The sequence below is a fragment of the Phaethon aethereus genome (genome assembly GCF_964289735.1).
Source record: "Phaethon aethereus genome assembly, chromosome: 5".
Taxonomy (NCBI): domain Eukaryota; kingdom Metazoa; phylum Chordata; class Aves; order Phaethontiformes; family Phaethontidae; genus Phaethon; species Phaethon aethereus.
Genome location: NC_138579.1, coordinates 29,349,316 through 29,376,056, shown reverse-complemented (window position 1 = coordinate 29,376,056; position 26,741 = coordinate 29,349,316). Strand labels below are relative to the sequence as shown.

The following is a 26,741-nucleotide window of genomic DNA, read 5'->3' as shown; positions in this document are numbered from 1 at the left end:
AACAACACTGAGATTTAAGTATTTCGTTCGGTCTCCTCTTCCTTTTGAGTCTTAAACAGAGGATGAGGACTGCAAGGTTAGGATACAGCCAACTCAGTAATGGAAAAATACGTATTTTGATGAACACTGGTCTCATATATAAAAAGCATGAAAAATCGTAAGATAGTTAAAGTTGCACCTTTGCGATTTTACAGCCTACCATACCTCCTTACCATAGCTTTGTAAACAGCATGGTTCATGTAAAGTACAGAGTTTCTTAATCTAGTGAAAATAAATATTAAATTGCTGATGAAGTAGAAATCATAATTGTGTTGTAAGTAGTCCATTTCCAACTGCAATGGATTTTTATTTTTATACACATTATTACCTTGTGAAAAACAAAGGAACATAGATGCACAAAAGCTCTAATCCATCTTAATTTCCCCAGGGAGCATATAGCTGCAGGTTAGGTTGAGAATAATACTGGATGATTTTAAAGTACCAAATCAAAGACGAAGCTATCTATACTGAACACAATCTAACAGTAGCAAAATTTTTAGATCTCATGCTCCACCTGCATTTTAAGAAGTTTCAGTCTGGAAAAAGTTGGAGGAAGAAAGAGAAGTTAATTATGCCTTTCTTACATGAAATTCATCTTGTGAGATGTACTGGTATTACAATACAGTTCTGCCACCTCCTCCTTTGTTGCATACCTTCCACTTGCATGCAACATTATCTAAATTCACAAAAGGAATTTCTTAATATTTATACCACATCCTGTTAACTGAGTACTTTATTGGCATTGGATTATTCTATCAAATCCACTTGACATTACTCATGAAGTACAGAGCTGGTCAGAGTGACCCTGTCAGGCAGACAACCCTCAACTGGCTCAGGGTACCCACTGAAGAACCCATACACAAAAGTATTACACTATAGAAGAGAAAACAGGATCAATATAGTAAAGCACATATATCTGCAGCCTCTCTCTTGCCACAGGACCTGGATGCCCTGGACTTGGGATTTACAAGGGGAAGATAAATCAAGACTGTATTCTTCAGGATTACGTCATGTATTTTAAACTATATTAAACACTGAAAACTGATACAAGCACCTCCCACCTTCTTTTTCACCAAAAATCCATCAAACTAGAACTTTCTGAACGTTCTGTTACTTTTTTGTTCAGTATTTATTGACAACATGTAACCTCTAGGACGCCCAAGTATGGTATAATTAACTCAACTCCCTTTATACTGTGTATTTATAGAATAAAAACTAATGTTTAATAAACAAATTTATTTTTGCAGTTTAAGGTGTCTTAATTGGTTTAACTAGAAAAATAAAGGCAAATTTGTATTGCATACTGGCTGTCATGACAGATCTTTAGTTTCTGAAGCACTGGATGCATTCTTCATCTGCAAAAGTAAACACTTAGTACATATTTGCCTTTTTTTTTCCCCCCCTACCAGATTTGGGTAAAGCATGTAATAGATGTTTGGGATTCAGGCTCTTCTCTACCTTTAGGGAGCACCAGCTCTGAACTGCAAAAAGGGAAACATTTCATCGTGTTAATAGTTGGAAAAATCAATTTTTACACTATTCCAAAACTCAGATAAACTCAACTATCTTAATTAATTAAGGCCTTGAAAACCAATATAAATGAATTACATATTATTTTTTTATTACCTATAACCTTCTTAAGGTTTAAAATTTACAAACACAAAAACATGCAGTGAACCGAATTAAATGTCCAGATATTGATAGCACACAAGGAAATTAAGTTATAGTGCCATCTGCTGAAATAAAAGAAGGAACTGTGAGCAAGTTTATACAAGACAAAGAGAAAATAAGTTGGATGCTTGAAGAATAATGTATCATGGTTCAGTACCAACCAGCACCTGGACAATGCAGAGGCTGGCTCATCTTTTGTCAGGACTTCTATGCTAAGTGTTTAGCACTTGGCACTGCACAGGTTAGTAAGGTAATACTCTTCTCAGGTTCCTAGGGGCAAAGACATGTGAGCTTCCCAGCTACCTGAAGTCTCACACTGTGTAGGTTAAATGCCTTCAGTGAAGTTCTGCTGAAAAACCTGAGGAAATGAGAGGGACCTGTTAGCATGTAAGTTATTACTATTAGTGTTTTTGGCAAACCCTGAAGATCTCAAACCTGACCGTCGTATTGTGCCCGTGTGCATGAATTTACTCCCTTAGAAGCCTGAGGGACATATGTAAAAGAAAGGTGATACAGTGATACAAAGAATGGAACGTTAAATTTAAATTTGGAAGGTCCATTCCTAGTCCTACCACAGTCTTTCTCTGGAAATTTTACTCTTGAATTAAAATAAAAAAATAAAGGAATTGGATTATAAATCTATTGTTGCCTCTTTTATGAAATGAGAACAGTACTTTTCATTGTGTTTCCTCTCAGAACACAGTATTGTCGATCTAAAAATGACACAGAAAACGTAAATCATAAGTATTAAGAGAAGCATACTGAGAAGTAAACTGTAAGATGTAACCTGTTATGTTGAAATAAAATAAAGCAGTCTTGAAACATTTTTGCCGCACAGCAAATAAGATTTTGGTGAGTTTCCCTTCGCAAAAAAACCCCAAACCAAACCCAGTAATGCTTTTTGAAAGTACGAGAATTTTAAATTAAATTCGCAACTTAAAGGGTACATACTAGTAATTTGTTCCTAGAAGCACATCTCAGTCAGGAACAACTGGACATTCAATATATCAGAATTCTTAAAACTGGTTTCTAAACCATGGTCCTTGTTCCTGGAGAGCAGATCAAAATACACAATAATGCAAGCCATCACAGCCTTACCACAAATTTTACAAATTAAGCTATACCTTTACACATTGAAGCAGTCTAGCTGACTGCTTTGCCAACCTGTCTTCCTGAGTGAACTCTGCTCTCTTTAAAATGGTACAGTCTTTTGCTTGGGCAATGTAATTTATATGCGTACATGATCACTTGGTAATTTGCTAGAAGCATGTTATATTGACTATTTTTCGCAGTCCCTGAAATTACCTCTTTTGTCGAAAGGCTGAAGGTCCATCACCTGTAATTTGTATCAGTGGCATGAATGGAGGATTCCTGAATTTCCTTAAGATATGTTGTTAACTCTTTAATTCAACTTTGGCTGAACAGCTTCTAAACAACTACAGTTATGTAGTAGAAGGAAAAAGTAATGACTGAGGGTGGAATTTAACTCTTGTCACCCTTTTAGCTATCTAAAGAATGATGCACCTGTACAGACTGATTCATTTCAGTTAGAAGCCCAAATTGGGGAAATGGGATGAATCACTCTCTGGAAACTCTTCTTTTTCTCCATTATGTTTAAAAGGAGCCTAAGAGGGTTCAGTTTGGCTTAGCTATCTGTATTTTACATTAGCTTAAGGAAGTCTCACTCCTTTCTAATTTTAAGCTTCAGGTATACAGAGATGGGGTTATAAAGAACCCATCTCTAGAACAGCCCTCACAAAACACGAACTGTGCTAATCTGGACACACCGTGTGTAAAATGTTGTTTTTTTTTTTTTTAAGTGTACTTTTTGTCACCTGTCAGTAAAAAGGCAAACAGCAAATCCTTAACAGTACTTTACATTTCTAATTTTTAAATAAAAGCTAAGACTAAACATCAGATGGAGGAAACAACTTCTTCAGAAATTGAAATATATTAGGAAAAATGATCAATCTATGCAAAAGAGTTTAAAATCTGTTTGGAGAAGTACGACAAATGGGGGAAACTCCACGAAATCAATAACTGATGGACCACTGTATCTACGCAATGCAACTACTACCTTCCAATCACAACTCTAAGAGATTTTTGATCTATGAAGAACAGGTTTCCAAATGTTTTTGCCTATAATTGCAATAAATTCCCATAGAATATTATTTCCTCACAACTAGACTTTATTCAATAGTCTGATTTTACTATTAACATTAGAAGATCATAGAATCATAGAATAGTTTGGGTTGGAAGGGACCTTTAAAGGTCATCTAGTCCAACCCTTCTGCACTGAGCAGGGACAAGATGCATAGCATTTTTTTGTTTAATGCTACCTATTTTCATGTAATCAGCTTCCCTGTCAACACAAGGGTCGCAAAAAACTCAATTTTACTTTTTCCTAAATGCTTGCATGATTTAATATAAACAAGAAAAAAGCTTTTAGGGAGAAGTTGCATTTTAATCTCCCTCATATATATTAATGGTCCTGTAATGACAGGTAAAAGATCAGAAGCGGGTAAGCAGATCATGGCACAATGAGTCCAAGTTAGCTTTTGCACATCTAAACTGTACAGTGAATGGCTATAATGCTATACTTTCCTTGGAGAAAGCACACCTCTGTCTGTGTGACACTGAATCCAGGCTAGTTAGGTGTGGCTAAGCAGCAAAGGCAGCACTTGTATGCATGTACTGTAGTTAGAAGAAGCTGTTACTGATACTAGCTAGAGGAATAGATCATCAATCTTCATATAGACAAGCCCTGTGATTCCTTAGATGTATGAAAGTACCACAGACTTGCTGTCTGCAAGTTCTGATGATAAAAGAAAAGTTTCCTACTGATGTCTTTATAGTCAGCTGCTAAAAGTTCATTCTGGTTTAAATATGACACTGTAATACACCTAACACTTGATTTCAAAATTCATCTTTGTGTATCTTATACTACAATCTATCACTTTACATGAAACCTACAGAAAGGAGGACAAAGACAATTTCATAGATAATCTTGGGTACAAGAGATTCCTTGTGAGAGTCAGCACTTGGAAAGCTACTTGAAACAGAGAGAGGAATAGTCCTCTTCTCTCCCCACATCGCCTTGTTTCCAGAGGATTTACCAAATCTTTGTGCTGACTTTTAAGGCTTGCTCCAGCCTCTCAATAGGTCCTGTCCACACCACACAGCTGTATCACTGAAAGTCCCCTATTTTCACGGTCTCATACCACGTCATACTGTGGCTAAGAGTCCATAAAACTTGTGATGGATCTGACCTTGAACAATTGGAGGCATAACAGAGTATGTCAGTCACATCTACCAAACTGATCAAAAGCACCCTGTCTTAAGAATTCTGGCATTTCAGTACTTTCAGCTTTGCTTGTGACCCAAGGAAAGAGTCTAGCAATCCCCACCTTGTCTTTGTAGAACTTCCCTTGATTTCTGTACGATTGCCATCCTGCTCATTTCCATTCCTTCAAAAAAGATATCATGATATCACTTCTACTCTACTAAAAAGAAGAGGCTGACCCATTGGCATGCTGCTCTGCTGCTGTCTTACACTAATTGACCCCCTGTCTTGATCAAGTCCCAGACTGGTTGTTATCCACTAACTTTACTCCTCTCATTCCTCCAACAATGCCAGGGAGAACACATGCTGTGCAATCGGTTAACCACTGCCAATTTTATTCTCTGCCTGGCAACGCGGACTAGAAGTGCCAAGGTTGCAAGACCAAGGTTGCATTATAATGCTGTAGTTTGCCAATTATATTTCACGATCTGACTTACAATTCCAGAGCCCTGAAACTTTAAAAACATATGGGGCATTTCCCTCTTTTCTGGAAAGAGAAAAGGAACACTAAAATTACTTCTATTTAGAAATTTAACAAGAAATCATAAAAAGAACAGATCACGTATGGAAATGCAAAATGAAGATATCGATTCTAAGGCTTTGTGCGACTATATTCATTTAAAAATAAATCTATTCAGGGTTGTCTTTTCAGATTGTCAGATTAAACAAGCCACATGGCATTTGCTGCTAACCCATAATTACAGATTATTACAGAATACAAAAGATGCCAGGCATAAAAAGCTACTACAATTCACTACGCTGTAATAGAACATGCAGTGGAAGTTAATTTTGGCAAATGCTTTAAATATTAGTTTTACATAATATGTATAGGTGAGACTGTAATTAGGACAGAATGAATCCTTCGAAGCCTCTTTCATTCTGACCCAGCAGATGATTACTTTTTACTAATAAGACCACAGCCATTTGACAAAAAGCCAACTATAGTACCTTGCTTCATTCTTCAGTAAATTTAATAATTACAGCTCCTCCTGCCAATAGTTCTCAAATCAGACTTGTTCAATCCAATACTGAGCTTATTAGGGGACAGCTCTATGTTTAGAATTCTTTGGCCAAAAAAGTACTTGAGGATGATGAAGCATGCCTTAGACAAGGGCACAATGATTAGCCATTTTCTCTACATAAAAACCAGCACGTAGTCGCTACAGACCACAAAATCACCTGCTGTTAGCACACAGCTGCTACAAAGAGTGTCTGCATTTATCTGGTTCTTGATACTTTTAAGGAAGCCTAAATGGAACAACTTAATATGGAGGGAGAATAGCAATACACAGAGTTTCTGGTATCAGTATTAATCTCATCTTTTTCTATTTTCTTCCCAGTATAGCCATTTGATATTTACTAGATACACTGCATGATACATGCCACTCCCCTGTAGCTTCGTTTCTTGAGTCTTTATTTCTATTTTTGAGTCCTGAAGAAAATGTTAATTCCCAGGTCTCTTAAGGTTCCAAGCAAGTGAGAGAAAATTTCTCTCTTTTTAGGTAACACTGTGGTTGTAAACAGATTGACAACAAATTATGATAGGTTAAAAAAAAATTCAGAGAGAGCTTTCAATATTGCAAGCTCAGATAGGAAAAAAAAATCCCAAAATATTTTTAGAAAAAGGAGCAAAATTATGGAAAAAATAAATTAATTTACTGAAGGTAAAATGAAAAGCAACGTTTATCCATGTTGCAGTACTTAACACTTTCTGCTGATACACAGCGCACAGAAGAATCCATATCAAATCGATCTTCATGTTGCTCAGAAGATACTTATTTCAGTTAATCAAACAGTAATTGCTCAAAATTATGTTAGCTCATTCCATAATGATGGTTCTTACCTAGTGGCTAGGTACAATTTAAAACTTATGCTTTAGACAAACACTTCAATAGTAGAAACCAAGACAAAATCTTTTTGAAAGAAAAATTATTTAGGCAATTTGACAAACCTTCAGTGACTGGCTGAAGTTTAGAAGACCTCTCTGAGTCTGGAGAATGTAGTGGTTCTGGTTCCTTCAAGCTTTCTAAATGCATAAAAGGATCATAATCCACACATGCCAAATCAGAAAGGCTTAGAGGAAAATATTTAGGGTTGCTAAAACACTGAGATCCATAGACACATCCATGCAGAACCTACAACAGAAACAGTTCATGACATTAAGTACTAAAATTTCTACTTGATAGTTTTATAAGAAATTAAGTTTATTTTTATTTAAAATTTTTAATTGATTTGTTAGAACCAGGGAGGCAGAACAAAATGTTGGAAAATTTTAGATGCTTAATATTTACAAAAACAAACTCTGGTCTGCAAAGAAAATTGTTAAAACAGTGTCTACACTGAAGTGGAATTTAACAATAAAGAAACAAGAAACAAAACTTAAAACAAATCACTAAGCTACCTTTATTTTTAGATCTCCTATCTTCTTTAATTACATATGCTAGGTCTAAGCTGCTGGAGGTTTTAATCCCCTTCCCTTGCAAAAAAAAAAACTATCTTTGTTCTGTGGTCCCTACAGACAGCAATTACAACTTAGTGCTTTTGACTTTGCTTATTGCTAAATAAAATTGCTTGGTATAAAAATGCTACTTCCTCGTCTTAAATGTATAGCTGCCCTTCAACACAAATGTTTGCTATCAGTATGATACAAAAAGTAACTTGGTTAAACATAAGACAAAATTAACAATTCCAAATATACCAAAGATCAAGCAGTTACAGTAAAACGTACAAGAACTAAGACAGCACTCCACATTTCAGCAGCAGAACAGAGGTCAGCTTACAGAAAAGTTCTGTCTTCATTTCCATGAAAACTGACACTAACTCCATACATAGAAATTCTCATTTATCAAGTAAAGAAACATGTACCTTATATATACAATTAAGAACGGATCTTTCAGTCTTATCATTTTCTGCTCCTGTAGTGTGAAGGGGCTGCAGCAAGGTCTTTAATGGCAAGGCCATTATCCAATCCAATAAGCACAGAAGTAAAGAAACCACCAACTGGAACAAACACTTTCAATTACAAATCAATTAAACCAGCACCTGCTACTTCATATTTATCACTGTATTTTACTTCTCTGTTTTACTTTCTTTTCTCAATTCAGTAGAGTCAGCCTTCTGCAGTTATGGCAGGTCACACTTGTTTAAAAGCCACTGTATCTTCAAAACCTATGGCATCCATAAAAACTTTGGCTACTGAGATATTTAACAAAGACGATCCATACAGCAGCTTCTCATCATGGTCAGTCCGCAAGCAAATACTGTGTGTAAGAGGATACCCATGATTTTTCAAAATTGATTTGTAGGGTGCTGTTTTTAAAATGACAGATTACACAGGTACAAATTAAGGCTGATGCACCATTCTGCATATAAACTTCACTGTAAAGTGAATCAAGGATTACACAAAACTGAACTATTTCAGCTCCATTTAGTGCTTTATAAACAACACAGAATTTCTTTCACAACACATCAATAACGCAACACAGCACCAGGTATCATCTGAAAGAAATCCAACTGCCTTCTGTGTTGTAGGCTACTCAGCAAAAGAACCAACTCCCTCTAGGGGATGTTTTTAAAGACTGTAGAACAGAATTAGATTAAGACACACGTGCACACCAAATTATTAATAACTTACTGGCTTCAAATAATTATTTTTAGTATTTAAAACTTAGCTGTTGAAGAGGAAACAATTCAGACAAATAGCTGCAAGATTCTCTAAAATATGTCCCAAGTTAAATAGAAGTCTTTCAAACAAAATCCATTTAACTAATACGTGACCTATAAACATCATACTCATTTCACATAATACATTACAACTTTTATCTCTCAGAGGCACCATATAATAAACCCAATGATGAAGGCCTCTGAGTATTTTTATGTTAAACCTTTTTTTAAGAAACCCATTAGGACCAAGTTTGCCAAACTAGGTAAGACAATTTTTGATAACGATATTTGACGTACAATGATCTCCATTAGTCCATGGGGAAACTTCCTGACTTATGGGAAGCATCTCAAGTGGAAAGGTGGCTAGCTTGGCATATTGCTGTAGTCTACAACAGCCACTGCCTCCTCACAAGCAAAGAGAAGAGGCAAAACAGAGCTCTGGAGGCCGTGAATGCCACCTCCCGCAGGAATGGGTGGCCCAGAACGACAGAGCTGACAGCGACAAACTGCACCAAAGTGCCCAAGTTTAAATGACCACTGTGTCCCACAGTCCTAGAGCAAAGCCAAATAATTCAGAAGAGATACAGCTTTCAGGAGGCAGAAAATACTACTGTATCAGGTGAAGAAGGAGCCTGTCTTAGCTAGGGGACTCAGGCCCACTGAAAATACGAAAAGATAGTGATGGTTTTGAAGGATGACAACAATCAAATTCGTCTGAAGATTACAGGCTATCTTGCTCAAGAATGTACTTTCCATAGAAAGTGCAAAAAAATCATAACCTTATAAATATTTTGGAAGATATTTGCTACAAGTTGAGAACATATTTTCACTATAAGACAAGTTTGAAAAGTCTACATTACTTACTTTGATTGTAAGTTCACTGACAATAAGGAAAAACACTACTTCTTGAAAACCATCAATCTCAATAACTTTTAAATGCCTATTTTCCTACAAAAACATCAGAAATTTACTTGCATAAAGAAAATTGATGGAATTCTGAGAAGACTATGCTATATTATACTTAAACAGCTGAATCCCTACTTTAAGGTACAGCGAAAGTCACACACCTTTGCGATTAAATTGACACATTAAAAAGAAATGAAAAATGTTTACCCTCTTGTCCTGTTCATAAGAGGAAGCTTCTGTACTGGGTAGCAAATGTGTAATAGTTGCTATCAGAATCTGGGGAAAATACAGCATAGTTTCTTTAAAAATACAATTTTAATATTTAAATTTAAAATAAATTTTTAAGCAGGTAAATGTGACACATGGTTAACTTCTAGACTCATTTAACCATCAACTCATGGTTAAATTCTATCAAAGTTATTTTGAGACAAATTACAATATTCTTTGCCACTTAAAAAAAAAAATATCCTTTTCACTGAATTTCACAGAAGACATTGAAGGAATATGATCTGTTTGACTGACACAGATGCACTATGGACAATGAAATTACACAGCTACTCCAAATATTCAGGCAGGAAGAAAACTTGATTCAACATACTTGTAGGGTGCAGGAAGCAACGTGATGTGGGTTTGTGTATGGGGCTATTTGCTCTCCATGATTTCTTAGAACTACTAGAATTTCTCTACTGCCTCTACTTAATCAACCATATGACTGCAGAGGAGCAGAGAAATGCTTGCTATACCTCTTAAGGAGCTTCCACACAATTCTCTTTCTAGTTACCTGGGAGACCTCTATCTTTTCTCTGTGGTTCAGAGTCACAGAGGCCATCATCTACTTCCTTGTTATTTAAAGTGTATTCAAAATAATGATTTTTGCTTTATAGTGAAACACTTTAATGCAAAGTGTTTTGCATATGGATATGCAAAATACAATTGCAAACCCATCTTCAAGGAATCACTTTCTCACTAAAGTTAAATAAACATATTTGAAGATATTTAATATCTTTAAAAATTGCACTTTATTGACAATATTCTCATGTAAATAATATCATTATATTGGAGAAAAAATAAGCACCATACAACCACTTCACATCTTAATATTGGAGTCAGCAAGTCAGCGCAACATGAACCCATACAATATTCAATAAAATTATGTTTCTATTAACTTAACATTTTGTGAAACATGCTTGTCAATATTCTGGTATTTTATTTTCAGTGAAACACATTTTACTGTTATATTTAAAATAATTTAAAATTTAAAATTTTAAAAAATTACTTACCTGAATAATTCTTAAAGGTGAATCAGCTTGATACACTTGAAGTCTATGTACATAATGTATCAGCATGTTCAGCATACTGCATGCAACTTGGGCTACTGTTTTATTTGGAAACTAGAAAAGAGAACACAACCCAGTAACAATGACTACATTTCACATAACAGCACGTTAGGTGGCAGGGTGGCCAGGAATTCTGGTGATGGTTTTATACATATAGTTCCTTATGTACCTATTTATTGGAGGAACAGAATTAAATTTTACAAAATTTAAAAGGAATTATTTTATAGTCATAACCAAATGTTAGCAGCTAACATTTGGTTATGGGACAGACAATCATGGAGTTGCACACAATGAGGGAAAGAGGAGGGGAGTCTCCTAGCTAACTTCAGACTGGTTATAGTACAGTACCATGAAGCCAGGAAGAACAAATTAATTCCTTATTACCTTAATGATTATTAATATTAACACATCACTGCAAAAAAACAAGGATCCAATTCTGAAATCAAAGGTCTCTGTTGAGAACCAAGGTAGGTGAACAGACGAATATCCAAAATGCAGGGCACAGTACCGAGACTAAGTGTACAGCGCTTGTCTGAATGGAAGTGAACGCACCTCAGCTTCTGTGCTTAACTCCTCTTTCCTCTCTTACCTTTCAAAGGCAGGAAAACGTTGCTGCACTGGAGCCTGCCTTCAACAGTTACTAAAATGTTTAAGTTACTGTGTTTGTCAAGGCAAAAGTGGATGCGTTTGTACAGTTACTCCCAGCTTTGGGAGTGGATGCACGTGCTGACCTACACTCCTAAGTGGTAAAACAAAGAAATGAAGAGACAGGGAGATGTTTCCCTAAATTGTTAATGCACAGAACAGGTAATTGATGCTTCTTCCGTCACTGCACTTGCCTTAAAACATTAAACTGTCCACCAAACAAGCACGAAGTGAATTTTACAATCCTACAAATCTGAGAAAAATGGTGATCAGCACAACAAAACTACAGACTTCAAAAGACAGCAGAAACTACACAGAAGAAAAAATAACACGCAACAGCCCCAAGGAAAAGATTTCAGATACATTGTTATTCGAGAAAATACTTTGTCTTTACTGAAAACAAGTATTCCAAACCATAATACTGACGAATCTCAAATCACTCAGAAAACAATTAGGTAATTCATGCTTTAATCATGACAAATCCTGTTTTATTTCTCCAATGAAGATGCGTGACATCGGAATTCCTGCATTATTAACAGAATAAAAAAGTAGTTTGTATGTTTTGATCTCCCTTTACTTAGCAGTGAAGCTGTCATAGGTATGTGCTGCAAGTTGGCCAAGTGTCTACCTCTGAACCCAGAAAAGGGTAATTATGTTGCAAAAATACTTAAGATTTAATTTTTCTGCTTCCTAGATTGTTTTCTTAATCAGTCCAGTTCTATTAACCTTTCAGGGAAGGGTATATCTCACAAACCTTAAAAAAAAAAAAAGCGTTAAGAAAGCTGCAATGCCTGGGCAATGAAGCTTGAACAGAAAACTAAGGATTTCAGAATAAATTTTTTGAATAGCAGAAATTTTAAAGGTGGAAAATACATTGGAAAAAGAAGAAAACTCTGCCTTAGGCCAGCTTCATATCAAAGCAGAGCTATCATTTTTAATATTTAAGGTCTTGAAAAGAACATTAAAGTACAAGTATAAGCAAAAGTATGCAGTATGAAGTTTTAATTAACATTTTTTATTTGTGGTATCTATGTAAGCATAAAGAAAGACTATGAATGGCTCTGACAACTCAGCCACAGACACAGAAACCAGCATACACAGAGGAGTTAATTCTTGTGACTTTCAATGGATGCCGTTTCACGCTACTGTTGGCTTTTAACTAAAACATGGTGGGCATTTTACATCTGCAAATCTTCCGTGAGCTTACAACAGGAAAACCATTATATTTTATCACTCATGAGAGAGCCTCTCTCCATGCTGTAAGACACTGTACACTGTAAGAGCACAGTAAGCAGGGTACAGATTCTAATGTTCAAGCTTGAGTAACAACCAAGAAAAAATTAAATAAAATTGAAAGCATAACAATTTGATTACAGAACTTGAGATCAAATCCAGTTTGCTGGAAACATCCTTACAAGCTTGCAGGAAAACCCCAAAGTCACTGGAGAGGACAAAAGTGATGCACAATCCAGAGTAGCTTAATACAGAGTATCCAGATCACTGAATTTAAGAAAAAAATTACCTGTGTAAGAGGCCTGAAGACTTTTCAGAGTCTTTGAGTAATCAGCCATTCGCTACTTAAAAACAGGGAGCATTTTTTTCTTTGTTTAATTTTTTTTTTTTTTTTTAAGAGGGTCATCAGGCTCTAAAATGAAGATGAGTGAATGACTTCTAGTGCAGGTTTATGCAAATTAGTTAACATCTTTCTGTTTTCTGGTTGAAGAGACTTTTTCATTTTTTATTTTTAATTTAAGAAAGGGCACAAAAGGCTGAAGGCTATGAAGTAATGAATATGAATGGAATTCAAATCTTGTGCACTCAAATTTTCTTGTTCATGTGAAGAGCACCAGGTAGGAAGTTTTGATCAAGAATAAGGGGATTGGCCCAAACAGATCAAACCCTTCATCTACTTCAGAAATCTGTCCCAGCATGGTCAATATATGACATTGCAAAAGAATGCACAGACACTTTAGAACAGACAATTATAGCTGTGTGTCCTGGAAGGACATTTTGCTAAACTCAAGCAGCAACACTGGGTTTATGCTAGATAGCAAAACAATTCACCCCTTTCAAGGCAGCTGCCTTGTTCTGACGTCTCTTCCAAGAGCCTTCAGAGGTGACACAAAGATGGCTGTGCAATGCTACAAAGATTTCACCAGCAGTTCAGTTCTCTACCTCAGGAAAATGCTGTATGTTATACAGCATAAGAATTCACTACTTGGATATGATTTTATATATTTATATATAGTAGTGTAACGGTGGGCATAATTTTTTAAAAGTTACTTGATGGGAAAAATAAAAAAAATGGCTGGTTAAGACCCTTTGGGCTCAGACTTCAGAAGTGGTTAAGACAGATACAGCAGTATGGCCACACTGCTGGGAGAAGTGCTAGCTATATTCAGATTGAGCTGCTGGACTGCAGTTCTGAATATGCTTCCGAATTTCAGAAATAGGCATATAACTGCTGCTAACATTTCTATTCAATGTTATGTGGTTGATTGCTCTTATCAGTAAAGTTGGACTAAGACTACAGCTCCCTATCCATTCATTTCTCCTGAAAATAAAAAAATAATCCATTCTAGGAGTTCAAATCTCCGACTATTTGAAAGCCAGGAGATTGCTTAGGTAACAAATGGAGAGCTAATTTGCTTCTCCCATGATATATTTATGAACTTTTCATTTCATGATTAAACTCTATTGCGAATGTATACCACGGCTCAGAACAGGAGAAAAGCCAACATGCTCTGGATGCTTTTGCCAACACAAAGCAAAGCAAAGTAGAAATACAAAGATCTTTGTCTTTTTATTCAAGAAGTAATTTATGTTTAATATAAATGAGATACAAATAATTGGTTTAATAAATACATCAAAGAAAATGAAGAGAAATCACAGTGAATGTCAGGATTAAAAATAGTTCAAACTTTGATAAATTGCAGAAGCAAGATAAAAACAGCATAATTTGCCTAATACCAAACTTGCACAGGAACTTGATAAAATGTACTAGTTAAGGGATATTAAAAAGGAAGGGAAAAACCCTGGAAGAGAGTATTAGTGAAGCTGCAAAGGATGAATGTGATTTTGCAAAACAGGAAATTGCAATTTAGAGTCTAATACTAAAAGCCCTGCAGCTACTCATTTTAGATGTAGACTCAAATCCTGCTTTGCAGGATGTGATCAGCTGATTTGCTAAGATACTTCTCAGATTCCCATTGCTGAAGAGTTAGTTCACAACATCTGACGCAAGCCATGTGGAACGAGTATACACCCCGATTTTGATCAACGTGTATATACAGAAAGACTAGACTATTCATTGAATTTTGATGTAAACAAAGAGCATGTAGGAATTGGGACATATTTAAGAAGTTGAAGATATTGTTCATGAACATGCAAATTTGCAGAAGGCTAGAAAATAAAAATTTTAATAATATTTAATAATATAATTATTCCATAAAATATTAACAATTATGAAAAATATTTGCAAAAAGTAGGAAAACAAAAACACTCATAAAGGAAAAAAAAAAAAAGCCAAAAAAGTGCAGCTTTTTAACAGACATGATGAAAGGAATATATCTCACGACCAGAGTTGAAACCCGGTAAGACTAGTTTCTGAATAGTGAAAACTGACATTCACAACAGGAAAGACAGACAAATGTCAGAAAAATCTCTTCTATTCAGAGGCATTTTCTAGGGGTTGTTCCACAATGAACTAGCTGTATCTGAGCAAGTGAGACTCACTATGCATACTAGCTATGTTTAATAGATTCAGTCAGAACAGCAAATACCGGAACAGTAAATCGTCCTGGATTTCAAGAACTTAATGTGAAGGTGTTTATGTAGAACGATGACTACCGAAGACTGTAAAGTTGTATCTCACATATTAGTTTCAGAATGATCGTATTGTTGTAGGGGGGAAGGTTTTGGTAGCAGGGGGCTGCAGGGGTGGCCTCTGTGGAAAGGAGCCTGGGACACCCTGCTGTTCTTCGTCTGTTCTCCCCACTCCTGCCGGAGGTGGGTGAGTGAGTGAGCACCTGGATGAGAGTTTGGCTCCTAGCTGGGGCCAACCCATCACACCTGTTATAAAAAGGAGAAGCTAAATCCTTCTGAAAAACTAATATTACCCGGTGCTGCAGCATGCTTCACAAAAAATGAAAAATAAATCTTAATGATAGCCATAAGAACAGATATTCTTTACTTCTCACCAAAATCAGAGTTCTCATTATTCCCTTTCAACAGGTAGCTTATTCACATAAACTTTGATGCCAACTCTTAACCCATCATTGGATTCAGATTTTTTCTAACAGGTGCTGTCCTGGAATGAGCATAGAAAAGCACTTTGCCACAGGAAATCAAACATCCTCCAGCGCTTCCACACATGTGGCTTAAGTACTCTACATCTCTAAATATCTGGCCTGGGGCTGAGAAGCAATGCTGCATAATGCAATGGCTCTCAAACTCAGAAGTGAACAGGCACAGAAAGTATCACAGAACCACAGAATCATTAAGGTTGGAAAAGACCTCTAAGATCAACAAGTCCAACCATCAACCCAACACCACCAAGGCCACTAAACCATATCCTGAAATGCGTTTTTTTAACACCTCCAGTGATGGTGACTCCACCACCTCCCTGGGCAGCCTGTTCCAATGTTTGACCACTCTCTCAGGAAAGAAATTTTCCTAATACCCAATCTAAACCTCCCCCGGTGCAACTTGAGGCCATTTCCTGTCATCCTACCACTAGTTACTTGGGAGAAGAGACCAACACCCACCTCACCACAACCCCCTTTCAGGCAGTTGTAGAGAGCGATAAAGTCTCCCCTCAGCCTCCTCTTCTCCAGACTAAACAACGCCAGTTCCCTCAGCCGCTCCTCATAAGATTTGTGCTCCAGACCCTTCACCAGTTTTGTTGTCCTTCTCTGGACACGCTCCAGCAACTCAATGTCTTTCTTGTAGTGAGAGGCCCAAAACTGAACACACTACTTGAAGTGCGGCCTCACCAGTGTTGAGTACAGGGGCACAATCACTTCCCTACTCCCACTGGCCATACCATTTCTGATACAGGCCAGGATGCTGTTGGCCTTCTTGGCCACCTGGTCACACTGCTGGCTCATGTTCAGCTGGCTGTCAACCAGCACACCATGTAGTGAGGATATGGGGATAATGGGATTTGGCTGGTAGGGGCAAGAAGAGGTCAGGTGAGCAGGAAGCATGAGAAACTTTGTTAAAGTTCTTCTTGGCCTTTGCATTTGTCATTTTCCCACTTTCTTCTCTGTCCCGCTCTTATGCTGGATGCTCTGCTCAGTCCTGCAGCCAAAGAGTACAAGGCAGCAACTTGGCTTGGGACAGGCTTTGTGCATATGATGGCAGATGGCTCCCAAAACTGGGATCCCTTCCATTTTCCTCTCTACTCTGGCCTTACCCTTTTGCAGTATGTCAGAAGAACGTACCATGGAGGCTTTAAGAGCACTATTAATCAAAGATGGGGAACCAAGGATGCCAACTAGGGAAGAACGTGAGTTCCCTTGGCACCCAGGGCTAGCCTAAACAGCAGAAACAAATGCTGGAGAGGAAGAAAGATTCTGGCACTTCTGTGGTCCAGTCTTCATATGGATCTGTGCTGGGTGTACACGGTAAGGTTTTGGTAATGGAGAGGCTACAGGGGGGTCTCTGTGATAAGAGGCTGGGGGCTGCCCTGTGCCAGACACGGGAGGTTCCAGGCAGCCCTGCAATGGACCCACCACAGGACACAGCTGAGCCCATATGCCAAATGCGTGGCGCCTTTGTGAAAACATATTTAAGAAAGAGCAAAAGCACCACACAGGCAGAGAAGGGAAAAAAGAAGGAACGAGAAACAGCAGGAAAACACAAAGGTCAGAGAAGGAGGAGGGGGAGGCAGTACTCCAAGTGCTGGAGCAGAGATTCCTCTGCAGCCTATGGAAAAGACCATGCCGGAGGAGATATCCACACTGCAGTTGTGGAGCACCCCACATTGCAGCACTGGGTATTTCCTGAGGGAACGGCAGTCCACAGACAGCCCACACTGGCGCAGGCTTATCTTGAAGGACTGCAGCCAGCGGAACGACCCACACTGGAACAGGGAGGAAGGAGTGGCAAAGAGGAATTGTTATGGACTGACTGTAACTCCCCATTCCCCATCCCCTCTGCAATACTTGGGAAGGGGCAGGAGGAAGCAGAAGAGTTGGGAACAAAGGAGTGAAGTTGAGCCCGAGAAAGGCGGAGGGCAGAGGAAGGTGGTGGTTTAGATTTTGTCTTTTGTTTCTCACTGTCCAAATTATTTTAACTGGCAATAAATTACATTAATTTCCCCAAGTCAAATCTGTTTTGCCCACGATGTTAGCTGGTAAGCAATCTCCCTGTCTTCATCTTGACCCACAAGATTTTTCATCCTGCTTTCTCCCTCTGTCTTGTTGAGAAGGGGGAGTGAGTGAGCGGCTGGGTGGGAGTTTGGCCCTTACCCAAGGTTAATGCATCACAGGCTCCTAGATCTAGTTACAAACAGATGCAGAAAACTGTGCTGGAGCTTGGGTCTAGGATGTGGGAAGAGGTATAGCTGCACAAAGTCAGACAAAGCCAGCAGTGGTTTTGCTGAAACCTGAATTGCAAGGATTATGTATGAAAGCTGGGATGATGGATAAACTACTATGCTCCAAAGGGCAGAGGTTAGCGTGAAGTGCTTAATGACATATATTAAGATAGGGGTCTACCATCTTATTTCACAGCACACCATTTCCTCCAAACTTCCTAGAGATTTACCAGTTAAACTGAATTCAGTCTTTTGTAAGGACTGAAAAAGAGACTGTGAAGTAAGGATGATAAAATGTGATGATGACTTTGAAAAGGCAAAGTATCTTTACATGTAAAAGGCTAAGGCAATACATATTGTAAAAGTGTTAAGACTCTCACCTTTAAAGAAACACATATCACGTTCAATGCTTCCTTGATCTGAGGATGATGTGATTCATGAACTAGTTCCTCACAGATCCAAATACCAAGGCTGCAAAGAGCAACACATCTGCAAAATAACGTTGGAAGACAAGTTGAGAGACATGCTACAAGAATGTGCAATTTTTATGATTCATGGTATGTCTTGCTAAAATCTAATATATATGTTCCTAATATTTAAAAAAAAACTACACAATATGTTTTTAATGCTTATATAAAACTTATTTTAAAATGAGAAAGAAATCCCAAGTACCCTGGTGAAGGCACAGGAAAGGACAAAGAAAGCACCCTTCTGAGCAACTGAAAAATCCAAAAGACGTCAACAACGCTTGCATCTCTATGTGCTTTTTGCATTAAAAATACTACTTGAAATCAACCTATGGGAATTTCATATGTACTTTTCTTACGACAAAGTAAAAACTCTGGTGGGAGACTCCTCTTCCCCAACATGAGAGTTTGCTCATATTTGTTTAGAGCTTCTGGGACACAGAGACAAGAGAAGGGAATGTTATTCTTTCATAGATATTTACATTTTTTTAGATTGACAATAAACAAAGATGAATAGAGGATGGGTAAATGTATGCTAGAGACAGTATACATATTGTGATTAAACACTTCAACTTTTGTTGTTGTTTCTTCATTTAAAAATCAGGAAATGGAAAAGAAGTGTAAAAGTAAAGAGTATTTAGATAGATGCGTTCAAATCAGCAGAGATGGATTAAATTTGTTCAGAAATGTTAAGGAGCTAGCTTAAGCAATCTCTGAATCATTAGTAATTATCTTCAAGAACACAGGCTGCAAATGTTTTGGAAACAACTTCAGAATTCAAAATCCTCTGGATAAAACTGGAGAGCAGTCCAAAATCATCAAGATGAAAGCTGGTCATGGGAACTGCGAAGCATTACATCTGGGAAGGAAAACCCATATGCTAGAATAGAAACAGAAGTGGCTACAAAGCTTGTGCTGTAGAAAAAGGATTTTAAGGCTATGCAGAATCATGAAACTGCTAATAGGGAGCAAAAACACATCTTGGAATTAATTCTACATGATAGTGAAAATAAGATGTCAAACCACCCTGTTTTGTACACTGTCACTGAAATCTCAATTGCAGACTGCCTCCATTACATTTTGATTAATACAATTTAAGAATAAAGACAAGCTTGAGGGAGTCTAGGGAAAAAGTGAACAAAAATAAACAGCTTTGGGGAATATTACATATGGAGGAAAAGTTGAAGGGCATACTGAGTCTAGATTACAATTCAAGAAGGAAATTTTAAGAAATCTTCTGACGTGCAGTAAGTCACTAAAAAGTTTAATTTCCAGTAGAAAAGATTTCACCTATATACTGGTCATAAAAACAACCTGATTGTAAAAATTAGATAAGTTGGAACAGTCTATGTAAGATTTTTGAAACTTTCTTCTTCGAGAAAATTTTGAGGACTGTTTAGGCAAGCTACTGCCAGGAACATTTTAAACACACTCCAGCCTCAGAGGAGGGAGAGCTTACAGAAGTACTCCTGGTCCCTTCCCAGTCTACACTTCTGCTATTTCCATAGTATGTGTTTCAATCCCCTTTTGAACAAAAGTAAGAACATAGAATAGATTCAACAATAACTGTAGACAGCTTGTGTAAGTTGACTTAGGAAATAAACCTTTAGTATACAGAGGAGTAGAAGTCTGTGTTACTATTTAAGGTTTTCTTCATGGTACTGAGATCCATTCCACATCTGATGACATACTGATGGGCAAAATATCCAGGAGTCTGTGAGGTTTCTACCAAGAACACCAGTTCCACTATCATTATTCAGAGTAATCTCTGAAAAACTGTGTAGTTATGTAGCTACAACGTTGTCATTAAAGAATCGCAGCCTTAACAGCACAAGAGATGAACACTGAGTTCATCAACCTATCACTTCTTTTTTCAGACTGTCAGCAGCCAGAGAGGAATTTGATTAATACAGTTATTAATCTTTATAGATGGAGATCTGTAAGTAGAACATATTTCAGATAACTGACTTCCCTGAAGCTCACTTGGGTCAAGTATTCAATGAAGTGTAAAACATTGACCCTCTGTGGAAGAGATAAGGAATAGAGATTTATAGATTGGGTAACAGTAACAGCACTCAGACTTGCTAGAGATATACAAAGCTATGTATCTAAGTTCCAAGAAAATCTAAGTTCTCTCCTAGGAAACTGCAAAGACAATTAAGCCTCTACCAGCGGCTGAGCTGATATGGCAAAATCATAACGCAGATCCCAAATATGACCTCTGAGAGTAACCCAGGTGAACTCTGTACTGCTGTGAAGCAGATGGTGTCAGAAAGATTATTCCTGAAAGAGACAGTGGATAAACTGCCACTGAGGAGTGAAGCAGTCAGACTTCAGGAGCTGTGGGAACATCATTATCCCCACAACAAAGACATACCCATCTCTCTCCCAGGAGAGGGTCACAGCCAACTCAAAGACACATTGGGAATCTATTCCTTTTTAATATTCATTTCATGTTATTACACACAGTGGTCCAACTTTGCATTTTGGGGGTAGCATAACTTTCAGGTCTCTGAAAGGCTGGGCATGCACATGTGCCTCTGCTCCTACACGCACGCCCTCACAGCCAGACAGGATACGGGGCCATACAGAATGTTCCCTTCCTCTTCCCAGCAATACTGCCAGAACTGAAGACTTTAATGCTGTGTGCTTCAGTGCCACAGGATCAGCAATAATGTTCTGAACCAAATGGATTTAAATCACCTTTTTCAAAAGCAAAGTGGAGAGCATTATGCTTTTTAGAACTAATTTTTTTAAAAAAACATGAAAAATGAAATGAAAATTATGTCAGAACATTCCTTCCTTTCCCTGTGCTGACAGAGATTACCAGCTCAAGCGAAGAACAGGTAAGTGGACTGATTAAAACTGCTCTTTGTTTTCCAGCAAAACATTTTAAGGTTCAATGAATTGATCTTTCCAGTAACATTCTTCAGGCATGTGGTTCTAGTATCTTGCATTTTTTAAGTAACAATATTAGTTGAGCACATATAGAGCCTCCACCCAAGCAGACAAGGCACACAAGTGTGTTTTTCCTTGGCAGGCATTACAGATTCCTGTTCCAATCCCATACACAGGACGCTATAATGGAGAGCCTCAGGGGATGAGAAAGGAGGAACAAAATCCTAAGCAAATTAAAGAAACAGAAAAGAAAACTGGTAACTCTTCTTCTTTGAAGTTCTCTATTTGATGAAGGTGCTTAGGTTTAAGCATCAGAGCAATCATTCCCAGTTTAATGCTTAGCTCAGTATCTTCTGCTTCTTTTCCATACTGTAAAGAAAGGCTCATGTACCGTGGATTATTTCCGTTTTTCAATTAAATTGTGTGATCTGATTAAAAAAAACATACCTCCCTTATGAGTAAACTTGTCCTTAATCAAGCTCAGAAATGCCTTTTTAGTACAGAAAAATCCCTAAGCTATTAGGGTTATATTCTTACCCATATTAACACCCTTTTCTATCAGCCACTATCAGAGAGAGGATACTGGGCTAGATCAGCTTTTGGTCTGACAAAAATTGTCTGCTCTGTTACTATCTCTATTTACAAACAATTTTACATTCATGTGGTAGACCACAGTTTTGATAGTGCTAAAGAAAACCATGAATAAAATACATACAAACTTTTACTTTAAGCTCTTCAATATATCCAACTCAAAACAATATAACAAAGAAAAGAATCTATTCATTTGGAAGCTCTTTTTTATGACATACCGTGCAGGACCAGATGGCTCCTCTCTCGCTGAACTTAACACAGTTTTTATTATGAGTTCCTAAAACAAAGAGGAAAATATTCCCTGATTTACCAAGAACTCCATGACATGAAGTGTCAGAAAATTAGAATTTTATTATCGCACACACAGGCATGTTGCTTAGCTGAGTCTCTAGGTTTGTGGTCGGATGGATTGTTTGCTTACCACTATTCCTAGCTTCTCGTCTGCCCCAGATGCACATTATTGTGCTAACCCAAGAATATCCCACAGGTTACTGTCCTAGTTTCTGCTGATTAACCATTTATCCAACTCTTGCCAATACATTTCCATAAAATATCAAGGGTTAAACGCAAACTGAGCTCTGCGTGGTTTCATTATACCAGCACACCACCCAACTCTTTGTTATGATAGAAAGGGTAAGGTCTCCATTAATCTTTGCTTTTTGTCTAAAAGAGCATACTGGTGTACAGAGGTTTTCTACAGCCCCTAGGAACACGGGCAGATTTCACCAGTTGTGAATTCTCAATAAATTAAATAATGTATCTTGAACCTCTCAATCTTCTCCTTCTCAGATGATTAAATCTGTGAGACTGCAAATAGCCATAATGAGAGCAGGCTTGAAAAGGTGAGTTAATGCATCATTTTCTTTTACAAACATATGAAAACATTTTATTAAGTTAATGGCAATTATAAAGTATATTTAATAGTATAAAGTTTGACAAGATTTTATGGGATCTTGAGCCTATTTGAAAAGATTTCTGAAAAATTTTAGCCTCTTAAAATTTTCTTTAATATTTCCTGAAACAACATCATATTAAACATATACTTGGTAGCTGAATACCATCCAAATATTCTTAAAATTCCTACCTTAACATCTGTAAACTGAGACACAGCAACGTCAGGAATGTTTGGGTGAAGAGCTGGTAGTTCGTGATATAAATTGGGAAAACAGACTAGAGATCCTAAAAGAACTTGTGCTTCAACCCTGGGTGCCTAAAAGAAAAAAAGGTGGGGAGAAATAGATATTCTTACTGCAATCAGGAAGCTGTCATTTCTAGCTGCCTTAAAAGAGAACAACAGCTGAAACTCTACACAGATGTTTCCTTTCTCCTTCTGCAAACTTTGTAAAGCTGAGCAAACCGAGACCAGCTGCTTGCAATTCATACATACCCCATGTTCCCATTTTCCAAGATGGTCAAAAGGAAGCAGAGGAATTGTTAGGACTACAAACAAATGACTGTGCTACTAACTGGGCTCAGGTGTAAGGGTCAGCTAATTGCACAGGATGTGGAAAACTATTGGACATGACCTGAGGCAGTGCTGAACATAGACAGGTAACAGTGTAAGAAGCTGACAGAGGCTTCAAATGATAGTGCCATGAGGAAAGCTGGATTTCACAGCTGATTAAAGGGGGAATGATGTGAGAAACAGCCAAAACTCACAGACAATTGGAGGGGAGTACTGGGGAGTTTTGAGAGAGTACAGTCATGCAAGGCCAACAACACCTAGGTAATCATATCAGTATTGTTATATAAGGCTGAAGTTGCCTGGGTAACATATCAGAAGTACATCCAAATAGGGCAAACACTAGCAGATTTGAGTTCTCAAGCCTGATCATCATTGTCATTGAATAGCAGACGTATGGAGGAATAAATATACTTTTAAAATGAAGGTACAGTCAAAATAGACATTTATTTTAAAACATTTTAAAGCACAGATAAATGGCAGTCATAATTCCAAGAACTCTGAAGTAAAAGAAGATTCTCTGCTTCAACAGTAATTTCTGCATTCTTCACATATTTTCTGGAGAGGACTTGCATGTGTAGTGTTCTAGAATAAACCACTGACAGTATCTCTTTTTGCTAACCATTACATTGAATTCTGGGGTCAAATGAACAGTGCAGACAAGAAAAATGCTGCTCAGTTTTCTCTCAAATCCTTTCTACTCACATGTAAATGACAATTAACCGATGAATACTTACATTGAGGAAAGAAGAGGCAGCCACTCTTCCTGCTGCTACAATGAAATCCATAATAAGCATGGTGGCACCAGGCAAACCAAGTGAAAAGAACTGAGGAGAGCAGTGCTTGATGATTGTATTGACAATATCCTTGCAGAAGGAAAAGGGGAAAAAAGGAAGAGTATCAACAAGATGAACAATAAATGAAAAAAAAGGCAGGTATATACCAAAAGTAGAAAGTAAAAACTCAAGAAAGCAAATTCTTTGTGGTAGTTAGGACACTCATTACTGAGCAGAGAGTAAAGATAGTTAAAAAAAGAGAGTTAAAAAGATAACTTTTTAAAGTATACTCATATTAATATAAGGAAACTGTGGTTTATTTTATAGATCAATTTAACCTTGGACACTATTGTACAAGGTCAATACGAGGTCACATCTTATATTGATTTACATTTAGCTTTTAAGAGTTCTATAAATGATTCGCCATTCATTTAAATATGTACAGGAGAGATCTAATGAGATAACCAGCTATTACACCTCCTTAAGAACATGCTTAAACCTCTCCAACAAGTATCACCTGACTAGAACTTTAAAAAAGGTATTAGCCTCTTACATACATCTGTATGGAACCAAAATATAAAGAAAGAATTACCATAAAGTGTTTTATAACATTTCTGGTATATAGTTATTCAACACAGCATATTATGTTCTTGTAGACTTAGTGAGGCAGTTTTTAAAATTAATGTACATGACACAATTTCTTCAAAAGTACTGGAAAAAGTATAAAATGTTTTAACTATTTAAAAAAACCCCCAAGTTCACAGGCAAAAAAATAATCCTTTTCCTCCTTTGAATAATTCTCCAAGAGTATCCAACTAAAAGGCAATACGTTACAGGAAGATTTGCAATCCAGCAAGAAAAGCAGTGTAAACTGGTTGCGAGCACAGAAACTGGAGATCTGTCCTATCCATAGCCACCTGTGGAATAATTTTGGACAAGTTCTATTTGGCCCTCTAAATGAAAACAAGGTTGTTTGAACCTTTGATCTCCCTATGCCTCTAACAGCTCCTCAAAAAAGTTCACAAAATTTTTTCACATTTCTGATGCAAGCTTTTAAAAAACATGTTTAAGCCATACACTATTTTCAGACTTCTTCATATTAAAACCTATGAAAAATATCTACTCTCACTGATTAGATACACTCAGTATATCTCAGTTTGCTGGTTCCTATACTTGCTGTAGAAATAAACTACCCCAATGCAGTGAGCACAATTTACTTTCCCACTAGCTGAACTATTGCATGAGGGAGCAATTAAGAACTGTAGACCTCAGAGAGATCTGCTTCCTTCTCTTTCTTGCATGCTTCAATCTGTAACATACAATCAGTAAAAATGAAAGAATATCTTTTCTGTCCTCATATTTGCTTGAAATGGATCAAAAAAAAGCATTTCTGATTACAACCAAGAACATGAGGGCCATTTATCAAAGTTTGGAAAAAGTATCAGTCACATAACTTTTTTCAAAGACCAAGTTGAATTACTCAGCTGAAAATGCATTCAGTGTTTTTCATAAAATAATTTTATTTTTAGTTATAACATTTATATTAACCTGAATTTGCTAATTAAACTTACTTGATCAACATGAAGAAGTCCACAGTGCATTATATTGTAGAAATGAGTTAAAAAATCCCTGTTTGGAGAAACATCTTGTCTTCGCTTCATTGTCTTACAAATGAGTTTATAAGCATGTAGCTTTCCTTGTTTGTACTTATCAGTCAGCATTGTTGCCTACAGTTTTAAAATGATATTTGTTATTCATAAATCAAAAAATTACATTATACACTCTTCTACACCTACATGAACTTTTATTTCTGTTTCACTGCTTAGTGCTCAAATTTACCTTGAATAGCCATGGTGTTAGAATTCTCAGTGGTGGAATTAAAACTGGTGGAGATGGTGAAGTTAGGTTATCTGTTGAAATACCAAGATTGTCTCTTATCTGCAATTATTAAAAACAAAATGAAAAGATAAATATTAAGGTAAATATGTAAGGTGGTGTTTTTTTCCTTCTGAAAATCCTGCCCTATCAAGGTCAGGTTGGAGAAGTTCAGTTCTTTTACCTTGGCCAGATTCTGCCACAGTTCACACAGGTAATCAAACACTTGGGCATGAATCTCTGGATCCATGATGCTGTTGACATCTCCCAAAATTCCTAGCATTCGCCTCCACATCACAGTAGCAACATCTGCGTGCCATCCTGTAAGCGTTCCCCCAGCCATCACACTGCAACATTCTGAGGGGAATTCACTAGTTTCTGTAACGGAAGAAAAAAAGTATAGTGAGACCTACCTCTCCAGAGAAAGAAAAATTCTGATGTAACTACTACATACATAGTTTTCTTCAAACCAAAGGGGAAAAAAAAGATCAGGCTTTCAGAGTAAGATATTTCTTACCCATTCAGCC

The 26,741-nt window shown here is 37.1% G+C and overlaps 1 protein-coding gene across 4 annotated transcripts in view; it reads right to left on the bottom strand.

Moving 5' to 3' along the window:
• Positions 1–26,741, bottom strand: part of RALGAPA1 (Ral GTPase activating protein catalytic subunit alpha 1) — a gene marked incomplete at its 5' end in the record, with an annotated part of 134,358 nt that overhangs the window by 48,840 nt on the left and 58,777 nt on the right. For all 4 annotated transcript variants that reach the window (XM_081999992.1, XM_081999993.1, XM_081999994.1 and 1 more), the window contains 11 exons: positions 7,005–7,188; positions 7,919–8,053; positions 9,830–9,898; positions 10,903–11,013; positions 18,526–18,634; positions 22,320–22,378; positions 23,186–23,311; positions 24,301–24,429; positions 25,911–26,066; positions 26,179–26,277; positions 26,399–26,592. In XM_081999992.1, coding sequence (XP_081856118.1) covers positions 7,005–7,188; positions 7,919–8,053; positions 9,830–9,898; positions 10,903–11,013; positions 18,526–18,634; positions 22,320–22,378; positions 23,186–23,311; positions 24,301–24,429; positions 25,911–26,066; positions 26,179–26,277; positions 26,399–26,592 — 1,371 coding nt within the window. The remainder of the gene's footprint in view (positions 1–7,004; positions 7,189–7,918; positions 8,054–9,829; positions 9,899–10,902; positions 11,014–18,525; positions 18,635–22,319; positions 22,379–23,185; positions 23,312–24,300; positions 24,430–25,910; positions 26,067–26,178; positions 26,278–26,398; positions 26,593–26,741) is intronic.